The 21,851-nt window shown below is 43.7% G+C and overlaps 2 protein-coding genes across 6 annotated transcripts in view; one reads left to right on the forward strand and one right to left on the reverse strand.

Annotated features, from left to right (window-relative positions):
* The window catches only part of lrch2 (leucine-rich repeats and calponin homology (CH) domain containing 2), a 37,305-nt gene extending 28,106 nt beyond the window's left edge, over positions 1–9,199 (reverse strand). For both annotated transcript variants that reach the window (XM_075487786.1, XM_075487785.1), the window contains exon 1: positions 8,872–9,199. In XM_075487786.1, coding sequence (XP_075343901.1) covers positions 8,872–9,181 — 310 coding nt within the window. In that variant the 5' untranslated portion in view covers positions 9,182–9,199. The remainder of the gene's footprint in view (positions 1–8,871) is intronic.
* Positions 9,200–11,303: 2,104 nt separating this feature from the next.
* LOC142402222 (U2 snRNP-associated SURP motif-containing protein) lies at positions 11,304–21,842 on the forward strand. 4 transcript variants are annotated; one of them, XM_075487791.1, is made up of 24 exons: positions 11,307–11,523; positions 12,997–13,081; positions 13,206–13,317; positions 14,434–14,543; positions 14,660–14,727; positions 14,819–14,928; positions 15,010–15,074; positions 15,152–15,317; positions 15,413–15,612; positions 16,102–16,145; positions 17,159–17,263; positions 17,339–17,405; positions 17,497–17,666; positions 17,758–17,920; positions 18,007–18,086; positions 18,177–18,264; positions 18,352–18,480; positions 18,559–18,748; positions 18,964–19,044; positions 19,865–19,928; positions 20,018–20,168; positions 20,969–21,079; positions 21,287–21,441; positions 21,511–21,842. In XM_075487791.1, exons 2-24 carry the CDS (start codon positions 13,004–13,006, stop codon positions 21,632–21,634), a joined length of 2,631 nt encoding a protein of 876 aa, XP_075343906.1. In that variant the 5' UTR covers positions 11,307–11,523; positions 12,997–13,003; the 3' UTR covers positions 21,635–21,842. The 4 variants fall into 4 exon arrangements, with proteins under 4 accessions (XP_075343902.1, XP_075343903.1, XP_075343906.1 ...); XM_075487787.1 differs by having other exon boundaries at positions 11,304–11,523; positions 14,819–15,074; XM_075487788.1 differs by having other exon boundaries at positions 11,304–11,484; positions 14,819–15,074.
* Positions 21,843–21,851: the final 9 nt, after the last annotated feature.

Here is a 21,851-nt window from a genome sequence, read left to right on the forward strand (position 1 = left end):
CTGTATATCTATACTATTTACCTGTATATCTATGCTATCTACTTGTATATCTATGCTATCTACCTGTATATCTATGCTATCTACCTGTATATCTATGCTATCTACCTGTATATCTATGCTATCTACCTGTATATCTATGGTATCTACCTGTATATCTATGGTATCTACCTGTATATCTATGCTATCTACCTGTATATCTATACTATCTACCTGTATATCTATGCTATCTATCTGTATATCTATGGTATCTACCTGTATATCTATGCTATCTACCTATATATCTATGCTATCTACCTGTATATCTATGCTATCTATCTTTATATCTATGCTATCTGTATATCTATGTTATCTATCCACTGCTTCCTTGTTTTCTGTCTAACAAACCGTGACACATGACACGAGCACCGCTAATTCAAACTGAAAACAAAAGCCGACATGGGGAACTGAGAAGAACAAGACATGTCAAGGCTTCCTTGTAGCCACCATCTGATTATTGACTCATTGGCTGGAAATGTGTGCATATGTGTGTGTGTGTGTGTGTGTGTGTGTGTGTGTGTGTGTGTGTGTGTGTGTGTGTGTGTGTGTGTGTGTGTGTGCGTGTGCGTGAACAATCCTGTTTTCCGAATTATCTCCGGCTGACAAGATCATTAGAGGCTTCTGTGAGGAGCTGCATGGCCCCAGATAAACAGAAAGCTTTCAATTATTCCGTCCCACCCCTCTCTAGAGCCCCGTCCTTTCTGCAGGAAAAGCAAACACCGATGCACCTCAGCCCCCCTCGATCGTAGCAATTACATGTCCCTACACTGGAAAAAATCAAAGTCTTACCAAGTATATTTGTCTCATTTTTAGTCAAAATATCTCATTACACTTAATATAAGACACAACTGCCTAACAAGTTCTATTTCAGTCTTGTTTGAAGACAATACATCTGGAATATCTTGTTAAATGAAAAAGTCTTGAAAACAAATTGTTTTGAGTCGGATTTCATATGAAACAAGCTTTTTTTTTTTACATTTGAAGAGGTTTTTAAGCTAATTTCAAGATCACTTTTATCTCAAAAGTCCTAAATATCACATCTTATTTCAAGAAATCTTGACAAGCCGATTTTCACTTGTTCCATTGGCAGATTTTTTTGGCTTATTTCAAGCAAAAACGTCTTGTATTTGTTGTTTTTTTTACTTGTTTTTGGAGGGGCATTTTTTCCAGTGTACCACTCTTTATTAAACAGTTAGTCTGTATGGGCTGTACTGAAAGCAACGACTCACTGACCTGCTTAGTGTGGATGGTTCACAACACCTATTAGTTTTTATTCTAGTTTAATTGTAAAGCTTCAGGCCTATTCCCCTCTTAAATCTCTCAAATGGCCAACAACAGACCTGACAGGCCCTCACTCTGTCGTTCAGTAAGCAGAAGTGAGAAGCAGACAATAAGACAGTCAGTCGCATGAAGGGAAAATAAGACCAGAGGTTAAGGGGAAACAGAAATTACCACATGGGGAGGGACCGAAGCTGAGGTCACAAGGTGTACTTGCTCTCCATTTAGAGTGAATTTAGCTTCTCCCTAAGGGTTTGATCTTAATGATGTAACCCAGCTGTAGACAGATAACCCCCCCCCCACCTCCCACCATCCACCCCTCCTTCCCCACAACTGCAGGGATTCTCCTGTAGCATTGGAATCATGAGGGTCAATGATAGAGAAATGAGGGGGCGGGGCCAGTCTTTGTATGCTTGTCTGCCTCCATCTCTTTCTCCCTCCTCCTCCTCTGCAGACCGTGCACCATCTGCAGGCCACGGTGGGTCCTTAATCCACCTGCTGGTCACCTAGAGTTCCCACAGGACGGGGGCCTGAGCACTCCATCATGGGTTCACCACGCTGCTCCTCCACCCTTTGGTAGCAATCTTTTTATTCATGTTGGAACTGCAGACGATGCTCGGCCTCCCTGTGACACTGCTAACCCAACATATGAAACCAACATGCTTTAAATACGCCATTTTGTTTTAATGTTGCAGCCAATGTGAGGCTCCTTCATTTCTGGTTGGATTACAGAAAAGATCTGTAGACAAATTTATCAAGAAACCTCCTCTTCTTACTCCATGTCCCAGACACAAACATTTTATGATGCAAACTGGGCTGGATCAGAATCTCTGTGGCTCGTTACAGGCATGACAGGAGGAACCTGTTTCTTCCTCAGATGGCCTGATGGTGATCTAATAATGTGATAACACTAAAATCAAATCAAATCAAATCAAATTTATTTGTATAGCACATTTCATGTACAGAACAATTCAAAGTGCTTTACATTAAATAAAAGCATTGCAGCAGGGAGTGGAAGAAGCATTAAAAATACATAAAAGAATATAAAGAGAAACAAATAGAATCATTTATAAATTAAAAGATATCGTGCAGATTTCATGCATTGATACATGAGAAAAGAAATGTTTTTAACCTGGATTTAAAAATGTCTCCATTTGGTGAAAGTTTAATCTCCACTGGCAGTTTGTTCCACTTGTTTGCAGCATAACAGTTAAATGCTGCTTCTCCATGTTTAGTCTGGACTCTGGACTGGACCAGCTGACCTGAGTCCTTGGATTTAAGAGCTCTGCTGGGTTTATATTCTCTGAACAGATCACAGATTGTTAACCATCAGCAGGCTTTTAAAATCTATTCTGTGACTGACTGGAAGCCAGAGTAAAGATTTTAAAGCTGCTGTGATGTGTTCAGATCTCTTAGTCCGGGTTAAAACTCCAGCAGCAGCGTTCTGGATGAGCTGCAGATGTTTAATGCTCTTTTTGGGAAGTCCAGTTAAAAGAGCATTACACTAATGGAGTCTACTGGAGATGAATGCATGGATGAGTTTCTCCTGGTCTTTTTGGGGCCTGATTGTCTGAACAAAGTCGTCCCTCCTATCACCTCGAGGCGTCCTCCCTCGCACGGGGGTCGGTCGCACGGCACGGTGGTCTCTGAGCTTTCGAACCTCGTGTCACGGCACCACTTGTTATATACGATTCTTTTAGTTGGAAGCTCAAGAACGGACCGGAGTAATTCTAGTGAAAATTAAGTCTTTATTTGTAGTCACACGTGCAGTATTTCAGCGCTGGTCTCAGTATGACAGAACTCTCGCAGGAATCCGTCAGACAGAGCCATGATTTCCGGGTATCATGTATATTTATAGCCTCATAGGTTGGACTCACACTCGACCGAGTATGATTGGACATGAGTAGGTTCAACATGCTTCGTCATATTTTCTGGATCAGCCCAAAACAATGTGTGTGTGTGAATCTGCCCTTGCTTTCCCAGGCTTTCCTAATTGTTTTGTCTTTCTACTCCTGGATCACTTTAGGTCATAATGGAAAAGTACTGAGACTTATTTCATTCATAATGTCGAAGAACAAAGCCAATTTTAACAATCCCCGTTTTGAAGTGATTTTATCATTTCAACTAATTCAGTCAAATAACTGCGGTAGGAATGTAATATTCTGTATTGTGTCACATACAGAATGAGATCCTTCCCCTAGTGGAGGAGTATCTCGGGGTCTTGTTCACGAGTGAGGGACGAATGGAGCAGGAGATTGACAGGCGGATCGGTGCGGCGTCTGCAGTGATGCGGGCTCTGCACCGACCCGTCGTGGTGAAGAAGGAGCTGAGCCAGAAGGCGAAGCTCTCGATTTACCGGTCAATCTATGTTCCTACCCTCACCTATGGTCACGAGCTGTGGGTAGTGACCGAAAGAACGAGATCGCGAATACAAGCGGCCGAAATGAGTTTCCTCCGCAGGGTGTCTGGGCTCTCCCTTAGAGATAGGGTGAGAAGCTCGGTCATCCGGGAGGGGCTCGGAGTAGAACCGCTACTCCTCCGCATCGAGAGGAGTCAGATGTGGCTCGGGCATCTGGTGAGAATGCCTCCTGGACGCCTCCCCGGTGAGGTGTTCCGGGTCCGTCCCACTGGGAGGAGGCCCCGGGGAAGACCCAGGACACATTGGAGACTATGTCTCTCGGCTGGCCTGGGAACGCCTCGGGGTCCCCCCAGAAGAGCTGGAGGAAGTGGCCGGGGACAGGGACGTCTGGGTCTCTTTGCTCAAGCTGCTGCCCCCGCGACCCGATCCCCGGACCAGCGGAAGATAATGGATGGATGGATGGATGGATGTCACATCTGTATTAGCAGTAGCAAGACTTTAGCAGCCACCCCCCAAACTGCAAGAGCCACTTACCTTTTGAGATGTAGCACAACCAGCTAGGAGATTTCTGTCATCCCCCTTTTTGATGTGACTTCATGTATCATTATGTAAGCTTATGTGTAAGCTGTTCATCATTGCAATTAAAGCAGCAAGCAAGTCTTCATTGAACAGGCATGGAAATAGTAAACATAATTGTAATGCTTAAGCTACACTTTCAAGTCAGGACTATTCCATCATTTTACTCGGAACAGAAACTCTTTCCGAGAGGGTTAAGACCTTCATAAGTCACTGATTATAACTCTGCAAATGAGCACATTTGGAAAAAATTCTGATGCTTTAGCAAAACCTTCTATATCAGGAGTATTAATCAAGATTCTAGAAATAGAGACTCTTTTCTAGTAAACCTTTAATTCTGTTGATGTTTCTGAGATGGTAAAAAGCTGCCTTGGTCAGCTTTGATGTGGCTGCTGAAAGTCAGATCTGAGTCTATCAACACTCCCAGGTTACCAACTTGGTCAGTGATTATAAGGGCCCGGGTCTCAAGATATTTACCAACGCTGACCCTCTTCTCTTTGCTACCAAACAGAATGATCTCAGTTTTCTCTTCATTTAATTGTAGAAAATTCTCTCTCATCCAGGTATTTAAAAGACTTAAACCTCCCCGGACTGTAGGCTTGGTGCTGGAGGTTTGAGCATGGATGATCTAAGAGCGGTGGAAGAGAAGAAGACACAAACTTCTTTCTATCATGGGGAACCTCTCCCACCCTGTATGGAGTTCACACTGACCAGAGGAGCGTGATCAGCAAAGGAATAATGCACTTTTATCTGCTCCTCAATAAATTAATTTCACATTTAGTTACACAGCTTACACAATCTTTGCAACTGTAACAAAATATATTAAAGTTTTTAGCAAAGCTCTTTTTATAATATTATTATCATCTGGTGTTTTATGGCTCAAATGCATAGCAGCAGGTTTTAACCCTTCTTGCTGAAAGGAACGCATACGTCTCGTCTGGACATGCAGAAAAGATGTCAAAAAGCCATAAGTTCAAAATAAATATATGATTTTCTTTTTTTAAGGTTATATTTGTATTATTGCACAAAATAACTTACAAGTTACAACTTAAGAAGACCCACATTTTACTCCAAAAGATGCATCTCGTATGTCCTAATTTGTGTCTCTTATGCAAATGTCTGAACTGAAGTGTGACAGAGCACCAAGTAACCCATTTCCACCACTGTGATGAAAAATAATAAGAATAACACGAGTCAGAACGATGATGAACTTACTCTCAAAATAATACCACACTATCTCATCAGAATCAGAATCAGCGTTTTATTGGCCAGGTTTGAGTAATAATATAATAAAATATAATATAATATAATATAATATAATATTTAGAAATAAGTTCAAATATCAAAAATAAAGACTAAGCATCTCAAAATAAAGCTGTCGTCTCTAATACTGATTGTGTGTCTGAAAGTATGGGAGCACCGCTGTGTTTGTGACTGCCAGGTTTCTGGAAAACCTTGAGGCAGGAGCCAGCCTTCCTTCTGACTGCTTTTTAATGAACAGTGGCACTCACAGTATTTACATCGGTGGATTATTACATCTGAGAATACCAGCTTGGTTTTTGTCCTTGAGAGAAGAAATGCGACGCAAACACTCAGTTCATCTCACACAAAATAAGATGCAACGCTCTCTTTTCCACCTGATCCAGCTGCAGCAGCTCTACATTTACATCACAACCAACCTCATCTGAGGGACAAAAGCCACATTTTTGTTTTCATCACACATTCTTTTCATCAATATTTTTAAATATCCTGTAAATAAACCAGGAAATTCACTTAGAACGCAAAGTTTAATCATCTTTGCATTTCCCTGAGCAGCTATTCTACACATTACTGTGAAGCTGAGTGTAACGCACACATGTTATCACAGCACCAGGAAGCAACTGGCACTCTGATATGTGCACAGCCTTCGGGGGAGGGTGACGGCAGGCAGGGGGTATGCTGCGATATGAACGTGAACATCTGCCCAGGTCGCTGAGCTGCTCTCCTGCCACAAGGTCAGAGCAGCACGGCAGGCCTCTTGCACTTTCTCGTGGGAAAACAAACCGACTGGAGACAAACTGCCAGCAGCACAATGCAAACAGACACCCTTGTGTCACCAGGCCTCTCTGCTCCTGCTGATCACTTGTCATAGAGGGGCCACTTATCAGACACTGCTCTGTGTCTTCTGAAGCAGGCATCATGACTGACTCAAGCAACGATCAATTTCTGCTGGAAAGGATTGAACAGACACGAGGACCTGAAGTTAAAAATGTCACAGGACCCCAACTTTCAATGTGTCGCAATAAGGTTCATCTTCATATGGCTGACTTTCGATTTAAGCTCTTTCAGTGAGGCTTAAGAACCTGTAGATTTACAAAAACTACAGGGGCTGCATGTACAGTAATATATCTTAAATTAAATGTAAATGTACTTTATTTATACAGCCCTTTAAAGACAATCCTTACGATGTACCAAAGTGCTTTACAGCAGGTAATAAATAAAGAGAAGAATAAGTAAAAACAAATAAAAACAATAAAAGAACAGTGAAAGCAATAAAATACAACAAAATCGAATAAGATGAAATAAGATAAAAGTGCCAATATACTACTGGGTATTAAAAGCAATCCTAAATAAGTAGGTTTTTAGCCTAGATCTGAAGAGGCCCAGGTCAGAAATAAGACGCAGCTGGGCGGGGAGCTTATTCCAGAGCCTGGGGGCAGCTTTGGGAAAAGGCTCGCTCACCCCAGGGTTTGTATTCTGACCTGGGCACTTCCAGCAGAAAGTGATCTGTTGACCTCAGAGCTCTACCAGGATTGCGGACTGTTAAAAGCTCAGATAAATACGATGGGGCGAGGCCGTTAAGAGCTATAAAAACAAACATTAAAAGTTTAAAATCAGTTCTACAAAGGACAGGAAGCCAATGGAGGGAGTTAAGAACAGGAGTGATGTGCACACGTCTGTTGGTGTTGGTTAAAAGACGGGCAGCAGCGTTCTGCACCAGCTGAAGGCGGCTGAGAGAAGACTGGGAGACGCCGACATTTAGTAAATTTATAACATAAATTAAAGGAAGAAATTGGAATCTGAATGAGCTATCATTAGGTCTAAGTGGCTCAGTTGTGATTAATCCACTGTGTGCTGATGTAAAACCTGTAAGAAGTGCTGTAACACAGTTTCTTTGAAGAGCTGAGATTGTGAAAGTGTTGATCTCTCTTTGCACATTCGAAAAGTGTGACTTCCCTTCGGCACACCCTTAATTCTACACGCTGTAAAGCTTATTCAAAAGAAGGTGAAACTGCAGCAACACATGTGGCGACTGGATTAGTTGCTGTCAAAGCAATGCGTTGAAGTTGTGACAGATCTTATGTTTTGTCTGGTTATTGCTGCTGTTACAAACGCATGTAAGTTTGCACAACAAGATACCAGACAAGATAGAGACAAGTATGTTTGTTGTGTTTATTCAAAAGCATGAAAGTCCAAGGACTAGTGACACAAAGAAAGCACTGAAATAGCTTTATCAGTGGATGAAATGATGGATTAGTTCCTAAAAGCAGGAGAATAACAGCTAACAAAGCCAATTAAGCGGCATAGAGACACATCTGCTTGATGTCAGACACACCTTTTTATCAAAGCCATGATTGGCCTCCGGGGGCTAGAGTGTCAGTTATGTGCAAATTATGGGCTGTTACAAACATTTTTACATTACTCCTGGTCTGATTGTCAATGATAATGAAAGAAAATGATTAATAATAAACCATTAACACTATTATTATTTAATCCGCCTACAATTAAATAAGAAAGAAAATCATTATATGCTCACCTCCACAAGGTTTCTAGAGGCAAAATCTCTCCCTCTGACAATGTGTGAAGTGAGTCCTGCTACACCACAATGTCTAATAAAACTTAGTATGTATGGCCATGCCCTGATAACACCGCCTTCAGAGGACGTGACTGACCTACTGACTGACCTGACTGCACAATAAGGTCACCCTTTTAAGAGAATCCATTAAAATACAAGTCCCAAAAAAATACCAGCTAAGCAGCAATCAGCCTGCACTTAAAACCAAAATCACACCAGGTCCTTGTCCTGGCTGACAGATGATAAACTATGTGCTTATATACACCCAGGCGCGCGGCCAGGGGGTGAGGCTGTGATCATCCTGCATCTTTTGTCTGCCGAAAATGAGAAGGAAAAAAACAAAAACAGCATGTAGTATGTGCGATCTGCCGCGCTCACCGCGAATATACATTTATAAATGGCCTAAACGTTCATTCATGTCGTGCTCCAGCTACTCCCGAGCCACATCCAGTGCGGCTCGCCGTGCACAGCGCCTGCCTGGGTGCGCCTGCCGTCTCCTTCACGCGTCTCCCGGGAGGTTACTGAAAGCAGTTCGACCAAAAACAGCCACACAACAGCAGCCGAGCCCCTTTGTGCAGTAAAGTGGCGTAATGTGAGCCACGGAGGACAGTGATTACAGCCAGGATGTGATGCACTTTCAGAAGTCAGTCCGGTGGCCGCCTCATCCCTTTAAACACACTCACGCGCTACTGCGCCCCTATCCACAAAAGAAGCCGTGCTGCCTTCATCAGCGCCTCACTCCGCGCACATATCTCTGTGAACCCATCTCACACGCACGGCAACCCACCTGCTTGTGTCGTGTCGGTCAGATCGTAGCTCATCCCCGGGTACTCCCTCAGCTTCCTGCCGCTCAGGTTCAGGATCCCGGAGCACGCGGCATCCTCCAGAGCCCGGTCCAGGCTGCGGGCCGTCAGGTGCTGCTGGTGGTGCTGGTACTGGTTGATGCCCGGGCTCCAGTGAGGTCCGCTGGGGCAATGGTGACTTTGCAGAGCGGCGACAGCTCCCACACCTCCCTGACCAGTCGCCATTTTCGTAAAAAATAAATTTCTCTTACAATAATAACGGCGCACAGCGGCAGTCTCTCCGCCCATGCGCATGCAGGGTGCATTCCCGGGACGGACGCTAGGGGATGGGCTTGTGAGGTGGTGCTGCTGGTGCTGGTAGTGATGGCAATGATGAGGAGGGTATGGTGGCCATTTTAGGCTTTTACGCCTTTTTACACATAGAAATACCCACCTACTATATAACCCCTGGCAGAAAGCATAGCGTCATCTCATGTGGAGTTTATATTTTCAATTTGATAACAAAAGACCAAATTTTGGATTTTCTTTTTCTAGCTGAAGTAAAAGGGAATCATTATGGAATCACATTGTAAATTGCATTTGAAAAACAAATACCTGCACAAGTGTAAATATGCAAATGAGTGTGCAGTTAAAAAGAGAGTTTAAGGAGCTGTTGCACCTAGCTGGCAGAAAACAGGACCCCTACAAGAGAGCTGTCAGTGGAAACAATGGAAAAGGTGATTAGAGCTCTTAACTGGAAGTGTGGCAAAAGATGCTTGTTGCTCCCGGTCAGCTGTGTCCACATTTTCTAAGCAAGTACAAGCAAAATGTGAGGGTTGTAAAAGGGAAACATATATGTCAAAGCATCAGGACAGAACCCTCAAAGTAACATGCACCAATGAGATGAAAACCAATTGGGCAGAAAGAGGAGTCTGTGTTTGTAACCAGACTTTAGGAATCTGTCTGAGGGACATGGGACTTCTAGAAAAGCCTGAGATAAACCATCACTTACACCTAAACAGAATAAAACAAGAGAGTCCTGGCAGTTCAAATGTTCTTCAATAAAGAGGAAACACGTCGTCTCAATGACACGACCAGAAAACAGTTCATATCTCAATGCAATTAAAAATGTATGGTGGAAATAGAAAAAAAAAAGGTATCTTCCTATAAAGATGATCCGCCAGCTGCTACACAAAAAAAGTTGGAACCTGATTGATGAAGAATATTGTTTTTAATAAGAAGATGTGCTTCAAAGAGTTCAAGCTGTCACAGAAGCCAGAGGAGCTTAAGTAAGGTAACTGTAAATGTTTTGTCACTTTTTTCACCATTTCATGTGAAAAAATGCAAAAACTAACAATGGTTTTGTTAACAATTTTTAAAAAGCAAGAATCTTCAGTTAAGATATTTTATTTCTACTTATCAAAGCAAGTTTGTGTCCAGGTATATTTAATTTTCTCTGATCAGTCCAGCACCCATCACCAGTTTTGGACAAACCCTTGGAACAAACACACCTGCAGACATAAGCAGCTCTACGGGCCTGTAAGTGCTTCTCCAGCCAGCTCGACTCGAGTTAAATGTTGTCAATAAAAAGCTGCAGCAATGTCATTTAAACATTAACTTGATTAGGCAAGTTATTTTTGTGTCTTTGCCACTGAAATCCACTCTGAAATGGACAAAGCAGGATAGTTCTGTGTATTTTACTCCACTTTAGAGCTTTTACTGTATCATTACATGTGTACGGCTGCAATTAATTCAACTAATGCATCTTTGTGGGACATCAGAAATACCCTGCCATGTCCCTGATTTCCCTACCAACTCAGTCCCAGCGGACAAGCAGCATCACACTACTTGGAAAAACTATTTGGCTCATGAACCAGCTGTTCATGTGTTAGATGATGCATAAAGCTTGTCTTTTATAGATAGATAGATAGATAGATAGATAGATAGATAGATAGATAGATAGATAGATAGATAGATAGATAGATAGATAGATAGATAGATAGATAGATACATTATTCATCCCAATTTGGGAAATTATTGTGTTGCAACAGCGTACAGTATAAAATATATAATATTATATAATACAATTAAAGGAAAAACAAGCAAATAGCATAGAATAAAAATAGAGAATAAACATCAGCTATAAGTAAAAATGGAGAATAAACATCAGCTATAATGGACTATAGGTCAAAACTGGTTATTTTATTTCACTTCAATCAAATGAGCCCTTTATCTAATTAATATAAGATTAAATTATCATCCATGCTGTGTAAATAAGCCTCAGAGGACACAAACTTTAGGAAAGGTCGGAGGGGACACATCTCAGACAGCCTCCCCTCACCACCATCATCAAGTGACTACAACAAACATGACGTGGAGGAAAGCAGCTGTGTTTGGAAGCAGATGAAGAGTTGAAATCGGCATTAAAATCTCGGATTTCCTTCTTTAAAGAGAGTGAGTCTCCCTCATTCATGCGCACGTTGACGGGAGACAGACCCATTAAATGACGCGCAGACCGAGCAGGCGTCCTGCCCACTCCGAGGAGCACCAGTCGGATACCTTCTTGCATCCCGGTAGCTCGTTGTGACAGAAAACATTTGCCCGTCGCTACCAAAATGGTGACGCAATAACATAACACGCATACATTTTTGATTAAGGTATGGATCTGCATGCATGTAGTGTGGTTTGATCATTTCCTGCCTTCTCAGTCGGTGCATTGTGGCGTTGTAGAGGAGCAACGTTAGCTAGCTAAGTGAGTTTGTATTCATCTGTGTTGGAAATGTATGGTTAGCAAGCAGATGGTAATGATTGTGATACACGTCAGGATGCAAAATAACTGCGTTATTTGGATCATTGTTCGTGTTAAAATGTGCCCTGTGTGCAGCATTATTCGCATAAATGCTAAAGCTAGCTTGCCATTTAACTCGTAGGTAGCTAAGCTAAGCATTAAGGTTAGCTAATGTTAGCTCGGTGAAGTGATGGCTAACGTCCAGCCAGGGCCTGTTAAACAGGGTGAGGGTTTGTAAAACAGTTTGTGGTGCAAACAGACTAAAATATTCTGAGCATGGCAGTGGATGGGTGTATATATGTGGAGGGTTAGAAAGCTACGGGATACAATTTGTGTTAGCATCCTTGGCTGGTCTCAGCAGTTCGCAGTGAAGCTGAGAGGACCACCTGATTTTTGCTTTGTGATTTTCAAATGTGCCAAATTATCGCTTTTGTCGGTTCCTGTCGCAAATTTAACTCAAGCATTGCCTATTTTTGTTATCCGATTAAAGATGGGATCCACGCAGGAGCACAAAATGAGGAAGCTGTTAAATAGAAAACAGATGTGTGCTGATTAACCTTTCAGCCAGCAGTGCTCATGTCTTCTTCCCCAGAGGACATGACTTATCCTCAGAAGCATCATTAACTCAGGACCCTGACTGTGATGGATTAAGATATTCATACCCAATTTGTATTAAGTTGTTTTCTGGATAGAAATTATATGTGACCTAAGTTGTTTTAGAGATTTAATTGATTAACTATAACCTTTTCTATGTTTTCCCAAAAATATACCATGCATCAAATGATTTGCACACGTGGGATTTAGGACCCCTGTTTTCTCATTATGATCTGGACTCTATTGACGACTTTGGCTGAAGGTTTTTGAATCGTTGTCCCGTCGGAAGGCCCAACGCTGCCCAAGGCCAAGTTTTTCTTCAGGCTGTTCCTTCAGAATCTCAATGAGATGCTGTTCAACGTAATGTGGGACGGCTGTCGCTCAGCTGGTCGTCTTCCAGTCGGAGGGTTGGCGGTTCAATACCCAGATTATCCTTTGTCAGCGTTATGACAAGACACTGAACCCCCGATGTGCTAATTGCTGTGTGATGGTAGCGAACATGTGCTGCGAATATCTGTGAGATGAGAAACAAGTGAAGGGCTTCGTAGATCAGAGATTAGTGAGGACCGCTCCCTTTTCTAAGGATCTCAACATAGATTCTGGTACTAGATCAGAACTGAAAAAGGGTTATAAATGCACACAACCTAGAGAGTAAAAATGGCACAAATATTTGACCTCCGATTGCTGCTGAAAAGCATTTTTAAGCTTGTTTTTTTTGCTTCATATTATCTATCGTTTGTCCTTGCAGTTCGAGAATGGCCGATAAAAAGGGAAAACCAGCCACTCCGATCAAATCGCTCACAAAAAAAGAAAAAGAAAAGCTAAAGAAAAAGGTATGAAAGTCTGAGATATATGAGCATACGTTCTCTGTGCAGATCTGCATCAAATGATCAGCAGGCACTGGATTATTTGAATAATGGAAATACCTAAATTTTATGTTTCCGTACGACACTGTAGGAGGAAGAGAAGGCAGCAGAGGTTTTTGAAGAGTTCGTGGCATCCTTTGAGTCCAGCGAGAAAAGCCGAGTGAAGACTTTTGTCCACGGGGGAATTGTGAATGCAACAAAAGGTGAGCAGCGAAGACTCGAGGGCCTCTGCGGATGAAAATGAGCTATTTGATGTACAAAACTGTCCCTGTTCGAATAAAAAAAACAAAAAACCCCACCAAATTTCCAAAGAAATGTTTAGATCTTATCACATGTATCGTCCTCCTTTTTCCTTCATTGGATGTCAAATGAAGAGTTGGTATTAAAATCTGGATCCACCTCTTCTGAATGGTTTAATAAAACACCTTTTTGACTCGGAGGACTTTTATTTAGCAGGTAGACTTCTGAGTAACTTAAAGCTTAAAGGGATAGTTCGCCTCTTTTGAAATGAAGCTGTATGACCTCCCATATTAGCAATATCATTTATTAAATTTTCTTACCCCCTGCTGCGTCCTGTGAGCTGAGTTCCACCCTCGTTTTGGCGTTGACGAAGGTAGTCCGGCTAGTTGGCTGGGGTTTAAAAAATAAAGCGTTTTGCTTCTCAAAACAATATGTGTTCAAAAGAGTAATACATTTGCATCACAAAATCGTTCTCCAGGAAAGAGTCAGACCTCACAATCGCTTGGCCCTATTTTCTCTCCCTTCGTATCACTGCGTGCTGCCGCCTGCCGACAGCCGCGCCTGTTACAGTGTTTGCTGCTCGGAAGCAGGGGACTGCTCGGTCTGCACTTCGGTCTGCACAGCAGGCAGTGATACGAAGGGAGAGAAAATAGGGCCAAGCGATTGTGAGGTCTGACTTTTTCCTGGAGAACGATTTTGTGATGCAAATGTATTACTCTTTTGAACGCATATTGTTTTGAGAAGCAAAACACTTTATTTTTTAAGCCCCAGCCAACTAGCCGGACTACCTTCGTCAACGCCAAAACGAGGCTGGAACTCGGCTCACAGGACGCAGCAGGGGGTAAGAAAATGTTCATAAATGATGTTGCTAATATGGGATTTCATACAGCCTCATGTCAAAAGAGGCGAACTATCCCTTTAATTGGAAACGCATAATAAAGACGTAGACTTAATTGTTCTTGGAACTACGAGCGATCTGTTCGGTTGTCCTGCCCACAGGCAGACGGACGAGGTTCAGTTTGCACCAGCAGGAAGGAATGAATTGAAAGGTCGGCGTTGGTTTGTTTTCTTTGTTTCAGAGGAGGAAGCGGCAGAGGTCAAGAAAAGTAAGCTGTATCGACCTGCGACCAAGTTCGTCCCCGTGCCTCAGCATGTCTCCCCACCAGCAACCGCTGAAAGCAAGAAGTCTGTGAGTTTGTGCTCTGATGTCTGCGAACAGGAGCGTTTACTCCTCTCTAAATGCTGCTCCCAACCGAATCGTGCAATCAGTCGTTGAAAATGAATTTCTCTGTGTTGGGCGAACAGGCGTTTAAGAAAAAGGCAGACGAAAAAAAGAAGAGCAACCTCGAACTGTTCAAAGAGGAACTTAAGCTGTAAGTCTATGAGTAGATATGCACAGTACCGTGTTTCAGTGTGACCTGTTGTCCACGTGAGCCTGTTTCTCTGTGAAAAAAATAAATGCAGAATCCAAGAGGAGCGCGAGGAAAGGCATAAGAGGAAGAAAAGTGACCCTGGAGGAGGCGGGGAAGGCGGAGCTTTGGGAGAGCTGGACATACCATTATCAGGGCGATCAAGTAAAACCTCAGTATCAACACTTTATTGGTCAAATGGTTTGCTAAGCTACCAGCTAAACACCATCTTGTCTGGTCCTGCAGTGTTGTACGACGACCTGACGGTGCCGGTCACCACCAACCTCTACATCAACTGCATCAGCCCAAAGGTAAAGGAGGAGGCCGACTCGGTTGGGTGGAGCGCGGTGCAGCTGTGCATCGCTCACCTTCTCTTGTGTTCTTCCAGATGAACGAAGAGATGCTCTGCAGAGAGTTCTGTAAATACGGCCCCCTGGCCAGCGTGAAGATCATGTGGCCCCGAACAGACGAGGAGCGCTGCAGGACCTCCAACCGAGCCTTCGTGGCTTTCATGACGCGCAAAGATGCGGAAAGAGCCATGGCTGCCCTTGATGGTAACACTGACTTCTGCACACGGTTTGGGTTTAATCTCACAGCCACTACAGCGTTATCTTCGTGTTCCAGACCGGCTTTTGTTTTGCGTTTGCAGGGAAAGTAATTATGGGCTTTGAGATGAAGCTGGGATGGGGCAAACCAGCCCGCATTCCACCTCAGCCTCTGTACACGCCGGTCGGGGTGAGAGCCGCGCCGCCGCCCCCCTCCGGCCTTCCTTTTAACGCTCAGCCCAGGGATCGCTTCCGCAATGACTTCACCAAGCCGCTGGGCATGTCCAAGGCCGAGCTGGACAAGGTAAGGTCACATGTCCGAGTCGTGGGTGTTAAACTGCATTTAGATGCTGATGCTAGAGAACTTTTACCTCCTTTAGAGACTTTTCTGTTGAATCGAGAAACATTCGTTTTAAGCTCCAGCTGGTTGAAAAAAAATTCAAATTTAGTTCAAATAAGTGTGGATCGTGTTATTATGTTGATGCCTGTTTACTGGTCTGTCCTGCAGTGCAGTGCCATTTGACTTGATGCCGGGGATGCTGTGTCTGTGTGTAGAAACTGTTAATAGAAACGTTTGTTTGTTTTTTCATTTTGTAGTTTAGCTTTTGTAGATTTTTTTTTTCTTCTTTTTTTTTTTTTTTGTACTGGAGTACTAAATCTGTGTTCCCCTCCCCCAGTTCACTGACTATGAATGCTATAGTCGTTTTCTATGCTGTATGTATCCTGCAGTGTTTCATCTGTACAAGTTCTCACTTTTTAATATTTTCACTATTTGATTTGACTTCACAAACAGACTCTGTCCGAAGCCGTAGTCAAAGTGGTTATCCCAACCGAAAGGTACACACACTCTTCTTACTACGACTGACCAGCTGTCATGATACAAGTGTCATAGGACAGAGGCTGAGGTGCACTGATCTTTTGTCCATGCTTACTCTTTGAGGCAGGAGAAAGAAGGTTTAATGCGCTTATATACACGCTGAACACCAGCTTTAGAGCGTGGAGTATCTCATCCTGTTTCTACCACCCAGGCAGTGTTATTCTAAGAGGTTTAGGACTGTCATTTGTACCAACGTCTTTGAGTGCTGGGCTTCCCCGCGGGTTGGCTGAGACACTGCAGACCGATACAGCTAGAAGGCAGATAGATTTGACATTAACCCCCAGTCAGATGATGTCATCAGTGAGTTTTTTTTCAGGGTGTAAGCGCAGCGGCACATCTGACACCATGATGCATGAGGAGGGCTTTAGTTTAGACAGGTTTCAGGCATGAAGCCCCGATCCTAGGTGTCTTTCCACGGAAATGTCACACAGCTGCTGGCTTGTTATTATGTGCTGAAACTGTCCTGTTCCAATAATTTGTCTGAAAATAGAAAACCATCGCAGTTAAAGGCGCGTCCGACAGGGCCGTAATGAAGCATGGCCTCTGAATTCTCACGCAAGTTTGGTGTCTTGAATTTCTTTAAGTTTGAAAACTAAATGATTACTTCTAAACTTTGGATTGGAGCACGACCAGGTCAGTTTTCCTGAGTGAATATTGTTACTTTATGGTCGCGTTGACCCAGCAGCGATCAAATATTCTGGCTTATTGTCCCGTTTAGAGGGTGTCGGCTTTGCAGTGTTGCACTCTGGGACGCCATGTGCACGGTCATCTTAAGAGACATTTTTTTAAATTGTGAATGGTTTATGCGTAGGGTCAAATAAACACGATTTGACAGTCAGACGAGAGTTTTCATAGGCCACTAGTTGACTTTGAAGAGGCGCCAGAGATCTGATGATGTAACTTACAGAGAGATGAGTGTGCACTGTGAGTGAAGACGCGAAGCCTGCTCTGATATCCCCTTCTCTCTCCGCAGGAACCTATTGTTCCTCATTCACAGAATGATAGAGTTTGTGGTGCGTGAAGGACCCATGTTTGAAGCCATTATAATGAACAAGGAGAAAAGCAATCCAGATTACAGGTAGGTGTGCCGCAGACGGTCGGTCCTCCATCTCAACACGGACGCTCATCTTTCTCATCATCCGTTTTTCTTCAGGTTCCTTTTCGATAACAAAAGTCAAGACCATGTGTACTATCGTTGGAAACTGTTCTCCATCCTCCAGGTACGTTTGTGCTGCAGAAGCTGCGACGTTAAACCCTTTGACTCGCTGCTCGCTGGGTTAGCAGTTACCTGGTTAATGTATTTCCCCGCAGGGAGAGTCCCCGACAGAGTGGAGGACGGCTGATTTCCGGCTGTTCCGAGGAGGCTCGTTATGGCGGCCGCCCATCCTAAACAACTACTCTGAGACGGGTGAAGACGACGAGGAGGTGGAGGACGAGGTGTCCCTGGAAGAGGAGGTGAAGAAAGGGCAGCTCAGAGCTGAGTGAGTCTTTCCAGCTGATTTTACTCGCACGCTTTATTGCTGGTGGTACCTTTCTTCTAACTAAATGTTCTGTTCTGTGAACGCCACTCAGGCACAAACAGAGACTGGAGACGCTTCTCAAAGAGCTCGCTCCCGGCAGAGAAGATGTCGCCAACGCCATGCTGTTCTGTCTCGACCGTGCAGACGCAGCAGAAGAAGTCGTGGGGCACATCGCTGACTCCTTCTCATTGCTCCAAACGCCCCTACAGACCAAGGCTGGTTGCCTCTTTGTCTTTATCGACATAAATTCAAAGTTATATGTATTATAACATATCTAAACGTTTTGTCCTCAATCTCACAGATTTCTAGATTGTATCTTGTGTCGGATATCCTGCACAACTCATCTGCCAAAGTCGCCGGTGCATCCTATTATCGTAAATAGTAAGAGACTTCCCCTTAACGCACCTTCGGCTCTGATTCCTTTTCATTTCTGTCCCTTCCGACGGTCTTAAGATGTTTCTGTCTTTTCAGTTTTGAAACAAAGTTACCGCAGATATTCGGAGACCTTAACGCAGCGCACAAAAACATACAAGCCCGGCTGCAGGCCGAACAGTTTAAGGTAATCATGTCACTGATTTTCCCCCACAAAAAGACAAAAGAAAGAAAAACAAGCGTTTTTTTGTTTTGTTTTTTTCTTTCTCTCCAGCAAAAGGTGATGATTTGTTTTAGAGCGTGGGAGGACTGGGCCATATATCCACAGCCTTATCTAATCCTCCTTCAAAATATCTTTCTGGGCTTTGCCAAACCAGGAGAGGAGGCGGCAGAGGCTGCGAAGGTGAGCTTATCTCTTCACTGCAGACATCACTGCCTCTTTAGCAGCACGACCGAACCGAATGACTCTTTCTGCTTTCAGGAGGCTTCCTGCGAGCTGGACGGTGCACCCATGGACGGCGCCCTTATAGATGGCCTACCTTTGGGCAGAGCTCCTGTGGATGACATAGACGGCTGCCCCATGGGCTGGGACCCCCTGGATGGAGTCCCCGTTGATGATATAGACGGCGTTCCTCTCGGCGTTGCCATCGACGACATCGACGGAATGCCCTGTGAGTCCTCGGCGTACTGCATCGATCACAACCCTCAAACTTAAGTCCACTGTTTCACGTCGCTGTTGTCGGCATCTTAAATCCACTCGGTGATTCACACCCTTCTGAGCGCCTCGGTTCGCGCTCTGAAAGTCTTGATTGTTCTTGTCGTGTCTCAGTTATTTACTTAATGACCTACGGTGGTTCTGACCCGGGTTTCTCTTTGGTTTAAACAGTAGATGAGAGCAACGCCGCCCTCTCTGGAGTGCCTTTGTCCAAATGGGAGAAGACCAGTGGAACTGGGAGATTTTCTCAAGGTAAGACCCGACATAATTCAATTCTATTCAATTCAGTTTTATTTATATAGCGCCAAATTACAACAAATGTCATCTCAAGGCACTTAAATAATAAAGTCCAATTCAAGCCAATTGGAATTCAATTCATTGTAATCATAATTATTTACAAAATAATCCAGTTCATTCATATAGAGCCAATTCAAAAACAATTCCCTAGCTAAGGAAACCAACAGATTGCACCGAAACTTGTCTTCAGTCCAATCTCCCGTCCTGAGCGTGCCTGAGGCGACTGTGGAGAGGAACGACTCCCTTTGAACAGGAAGAAACCTCTGGCAGAACCAGAACCAGGAAGGGTGGCCATCCGCCTCCACCAGCTGGGGTTTGAGAGGACAGAAAAGAGGGGAAAAACCCACTGTAACACCATTCAAAGGATACCTGTTGGAACAGGGAAACACGAGTTAATGACCACAATAATGTCACATGTACATAATATCATTTGAGAAATTAAACGGGGGAAAAAGAGAGTAAAGAGAGGAAAGGTGTGACAGATGAGCTCCCCCAGCAGGCTGGGCCTATAGCAGCTTAACTATGGGATGTTTCAGGATCACCTGAGCCATCCCTAACTATAAGCTTTATAAAAAATAAGCCAGGGGCCTGATAACTGAAGGCTCTGCCTCCCATTCTACTTTTAGAAACTCTGGGAACCTCAAGTAAACCTGCAGTTTGGGAACGAAGTGCTCTGTTAGGAAAATATCTGATAGTAAAATCTTTAAGATATGATAATGAAATACATAATGTGCTACATAACCGATCCAGCTTATTGTTCTCCTTCCTTTCTCAGCCAAAACGGAGTCCAAGTGGGACGCTGTGGGGGAGCCGGACGGTGAGGAGGAAGTAAACATTAGGTAAGGCCGAAGTGGCTGGCTTCATTTCTCAGAAGAACAGAGTATGACCAGGTAGCAACTCGTATGCTTCCTTTCCTCCCCGGCAACAGCTGCAACTCACAAGAAGAGGATGAAGACTCGGAGAGTGACAGCAGTGCCGACTCGTGCAGCTCGCCAAACTATGACAGTGCAGTTTTCCAGAGCTCGCTCAGAAGTTTTCAAATGTCTGAGAGCAAAAGGAAACGGCTGAGGGAGGTGGAGGTGAGTGTTTGCTTTGGGAGAGGTCACGTGTTCCTGAAAGGTTTGAGCGCTCTTTGCTCTGTGGCAAGATGCCTCATCATCCTGAACGTTTCAAAGTCCACTCGTCCTGTTACTGTAGAGGTAAACGGTCCTTTACCTGAAATAAACCCCGTGTCATCAGTGATTCTGGAGATTTGCTTGTTTTCTTCAGGCAGCCATCTTTATTTAAACAACCCAAAGATCATCTCCTTGTCCAAAGCAGATCGGTGATTCATCAGTGAATATTGTTCTCATCCAATAATCCACAGTCCATGACTGCCTCCCTTTAGCCTGATGTAACCTTGTTTTCGGTCCCATTTCCCTCAAATTTCTTCCCAAACGATGATTCCCGTTTATTCCCATTTCTTTTGTTGTGCGTTTTATATTTTCAGGGCTCCATCCAGACTGCATGTTTCCCTTTCACAACCCTTCCATGTTGCTTGTATTTGCTCCAGATTTTAGACCCAGCTGACTGGGAACAACAGATCTTTTGCCCCCACTCTCAGTTGAACTTACCTTTTTAGATATAAAGTACTTTCCCCTGTTTCCCTGTCGATCATTCAGTTGAAACAGCTCAGTAAGATCTGTAAACACTCAATAAGTGATTAAATTGTTTTCCCTCTTTGATCCAAAAGGACATTTTTAGAAAATTAGAACAAAATTTATTGATTTTGGGTTTTTTTTCCCACTAAATAAGCCCAATGGGTTGGACTGACTTCTCATTCATCACAATATTAGCGTGTTTATAGACGTGTAGAGCTGATTAAATGTGTCCCACACAGGTAAAAGTTATGAAGTTCCAAGATGAGCTGGAATCCGGCAAAAGGCAGAAGAAGTCTGGATTGACCATAATGAAAGAAGTGGAGCACTACAGAAACAAGCTGCTACAGAAGGTGGGCTGATGGATCACTTCTTCCTCCCACAGCTGGACCCGTCCTCACTTTAAAGGGTTAATAACCCGCATGTTGCACTCTAAAGTCAGCAATGCCGACACAGAGCTTCTGATCAGATTTTACTCAAATGAGCTCCTTTTCCCCCTCGATGTTTGTGTTGTCGTCACACGTTCAGACGCTAAATAAATGTTCCTCTGTCTGTTACAGGAGTTTCAAAAAGATGAAGACAAGAATGAGAAATCAAAGTCCAAAGAAAGGCCAAAAGACGACAGGAGGAATAAAGAAAGAAGCAAACGAAACGACGGGGACAGAAGGCGGACCGGTGATCAGCCTCGGAAGTCGAGGAGCATCTCTCCCTTAAAGCAAGTGCAGTCACTTTGTAGCAAGAAATGTGCTGGGTCTGCAGCTTCTTACATGTTCTGCTTATTTAGGAGGACGAGGTCTCCCAAGTCGTCCAAACGCTCCCGATCACCATCTCCAAACCAGAAGTCCCGCAAATCGAAGTCACGGTCACCACATCGCTCCCACAAGAAGGCGAAGAAGAGCAAACACTGACTCGGCTCTTTCAACAGACAAACATGTGAACTGTCCACGCAGAACTCGGCTCCCTTTTTATATTATGAAGTTTGAACACTGTAACTAATTATATATATTTTTGTTCATGTTTGTTTTTAAAATGATATCCAGACATGTTGCTGTAAAGTTCTGACACTAAATAAATCACCTTCGGTGAGGAGCGGTGGCGAGGGCGTGATTTCCCTGAGCCTGGAGA

This window comes from Odontesthes bonariensis, chromosome 16, assembly GCF_027942865.1.
Source record: "Odontesthes bonariensis isolate fOdoBon6 chromosome 16, fOdoBon6.hap1, whole genome shotgun sequence".
NCBI classification, from domain to species: domain Eukaryota; kingdom Metazoa; phylum Chordata; class Actinopteri; order Atheriniformes; family Atherinopsidae; genus Odontesthes; species Odontesthes bonariensis.

What these genes read in the sequence shown, in the direction of transcription:
- LOC142402222 (XM_075487787.1), top strand. Translation starts at nt 13,004, where the DNA reads ATGGCCGATAAAAAGGGAAAACCAGCCACTCCGATCAAATCGCTCACA. An exon ending in CCAAGGCCGAGCTGGACAAG is followed by an intron (nt 15,613 to 16,101) that starts GTAAGGTCACAT and finishes CTTCACAAACAG; the next exon opens with ACTCTGTCCGAAGCCGTAGT. An exon ending in AACTGTTCTCCATCCTCCAG is followed by an intron (nt 17,406 to 17,496) that starts GTACGTTTGTGC and finishes ATTTCCCCGCAG; the next exon opens with GGAGAGTCCCCGACAGAGTG.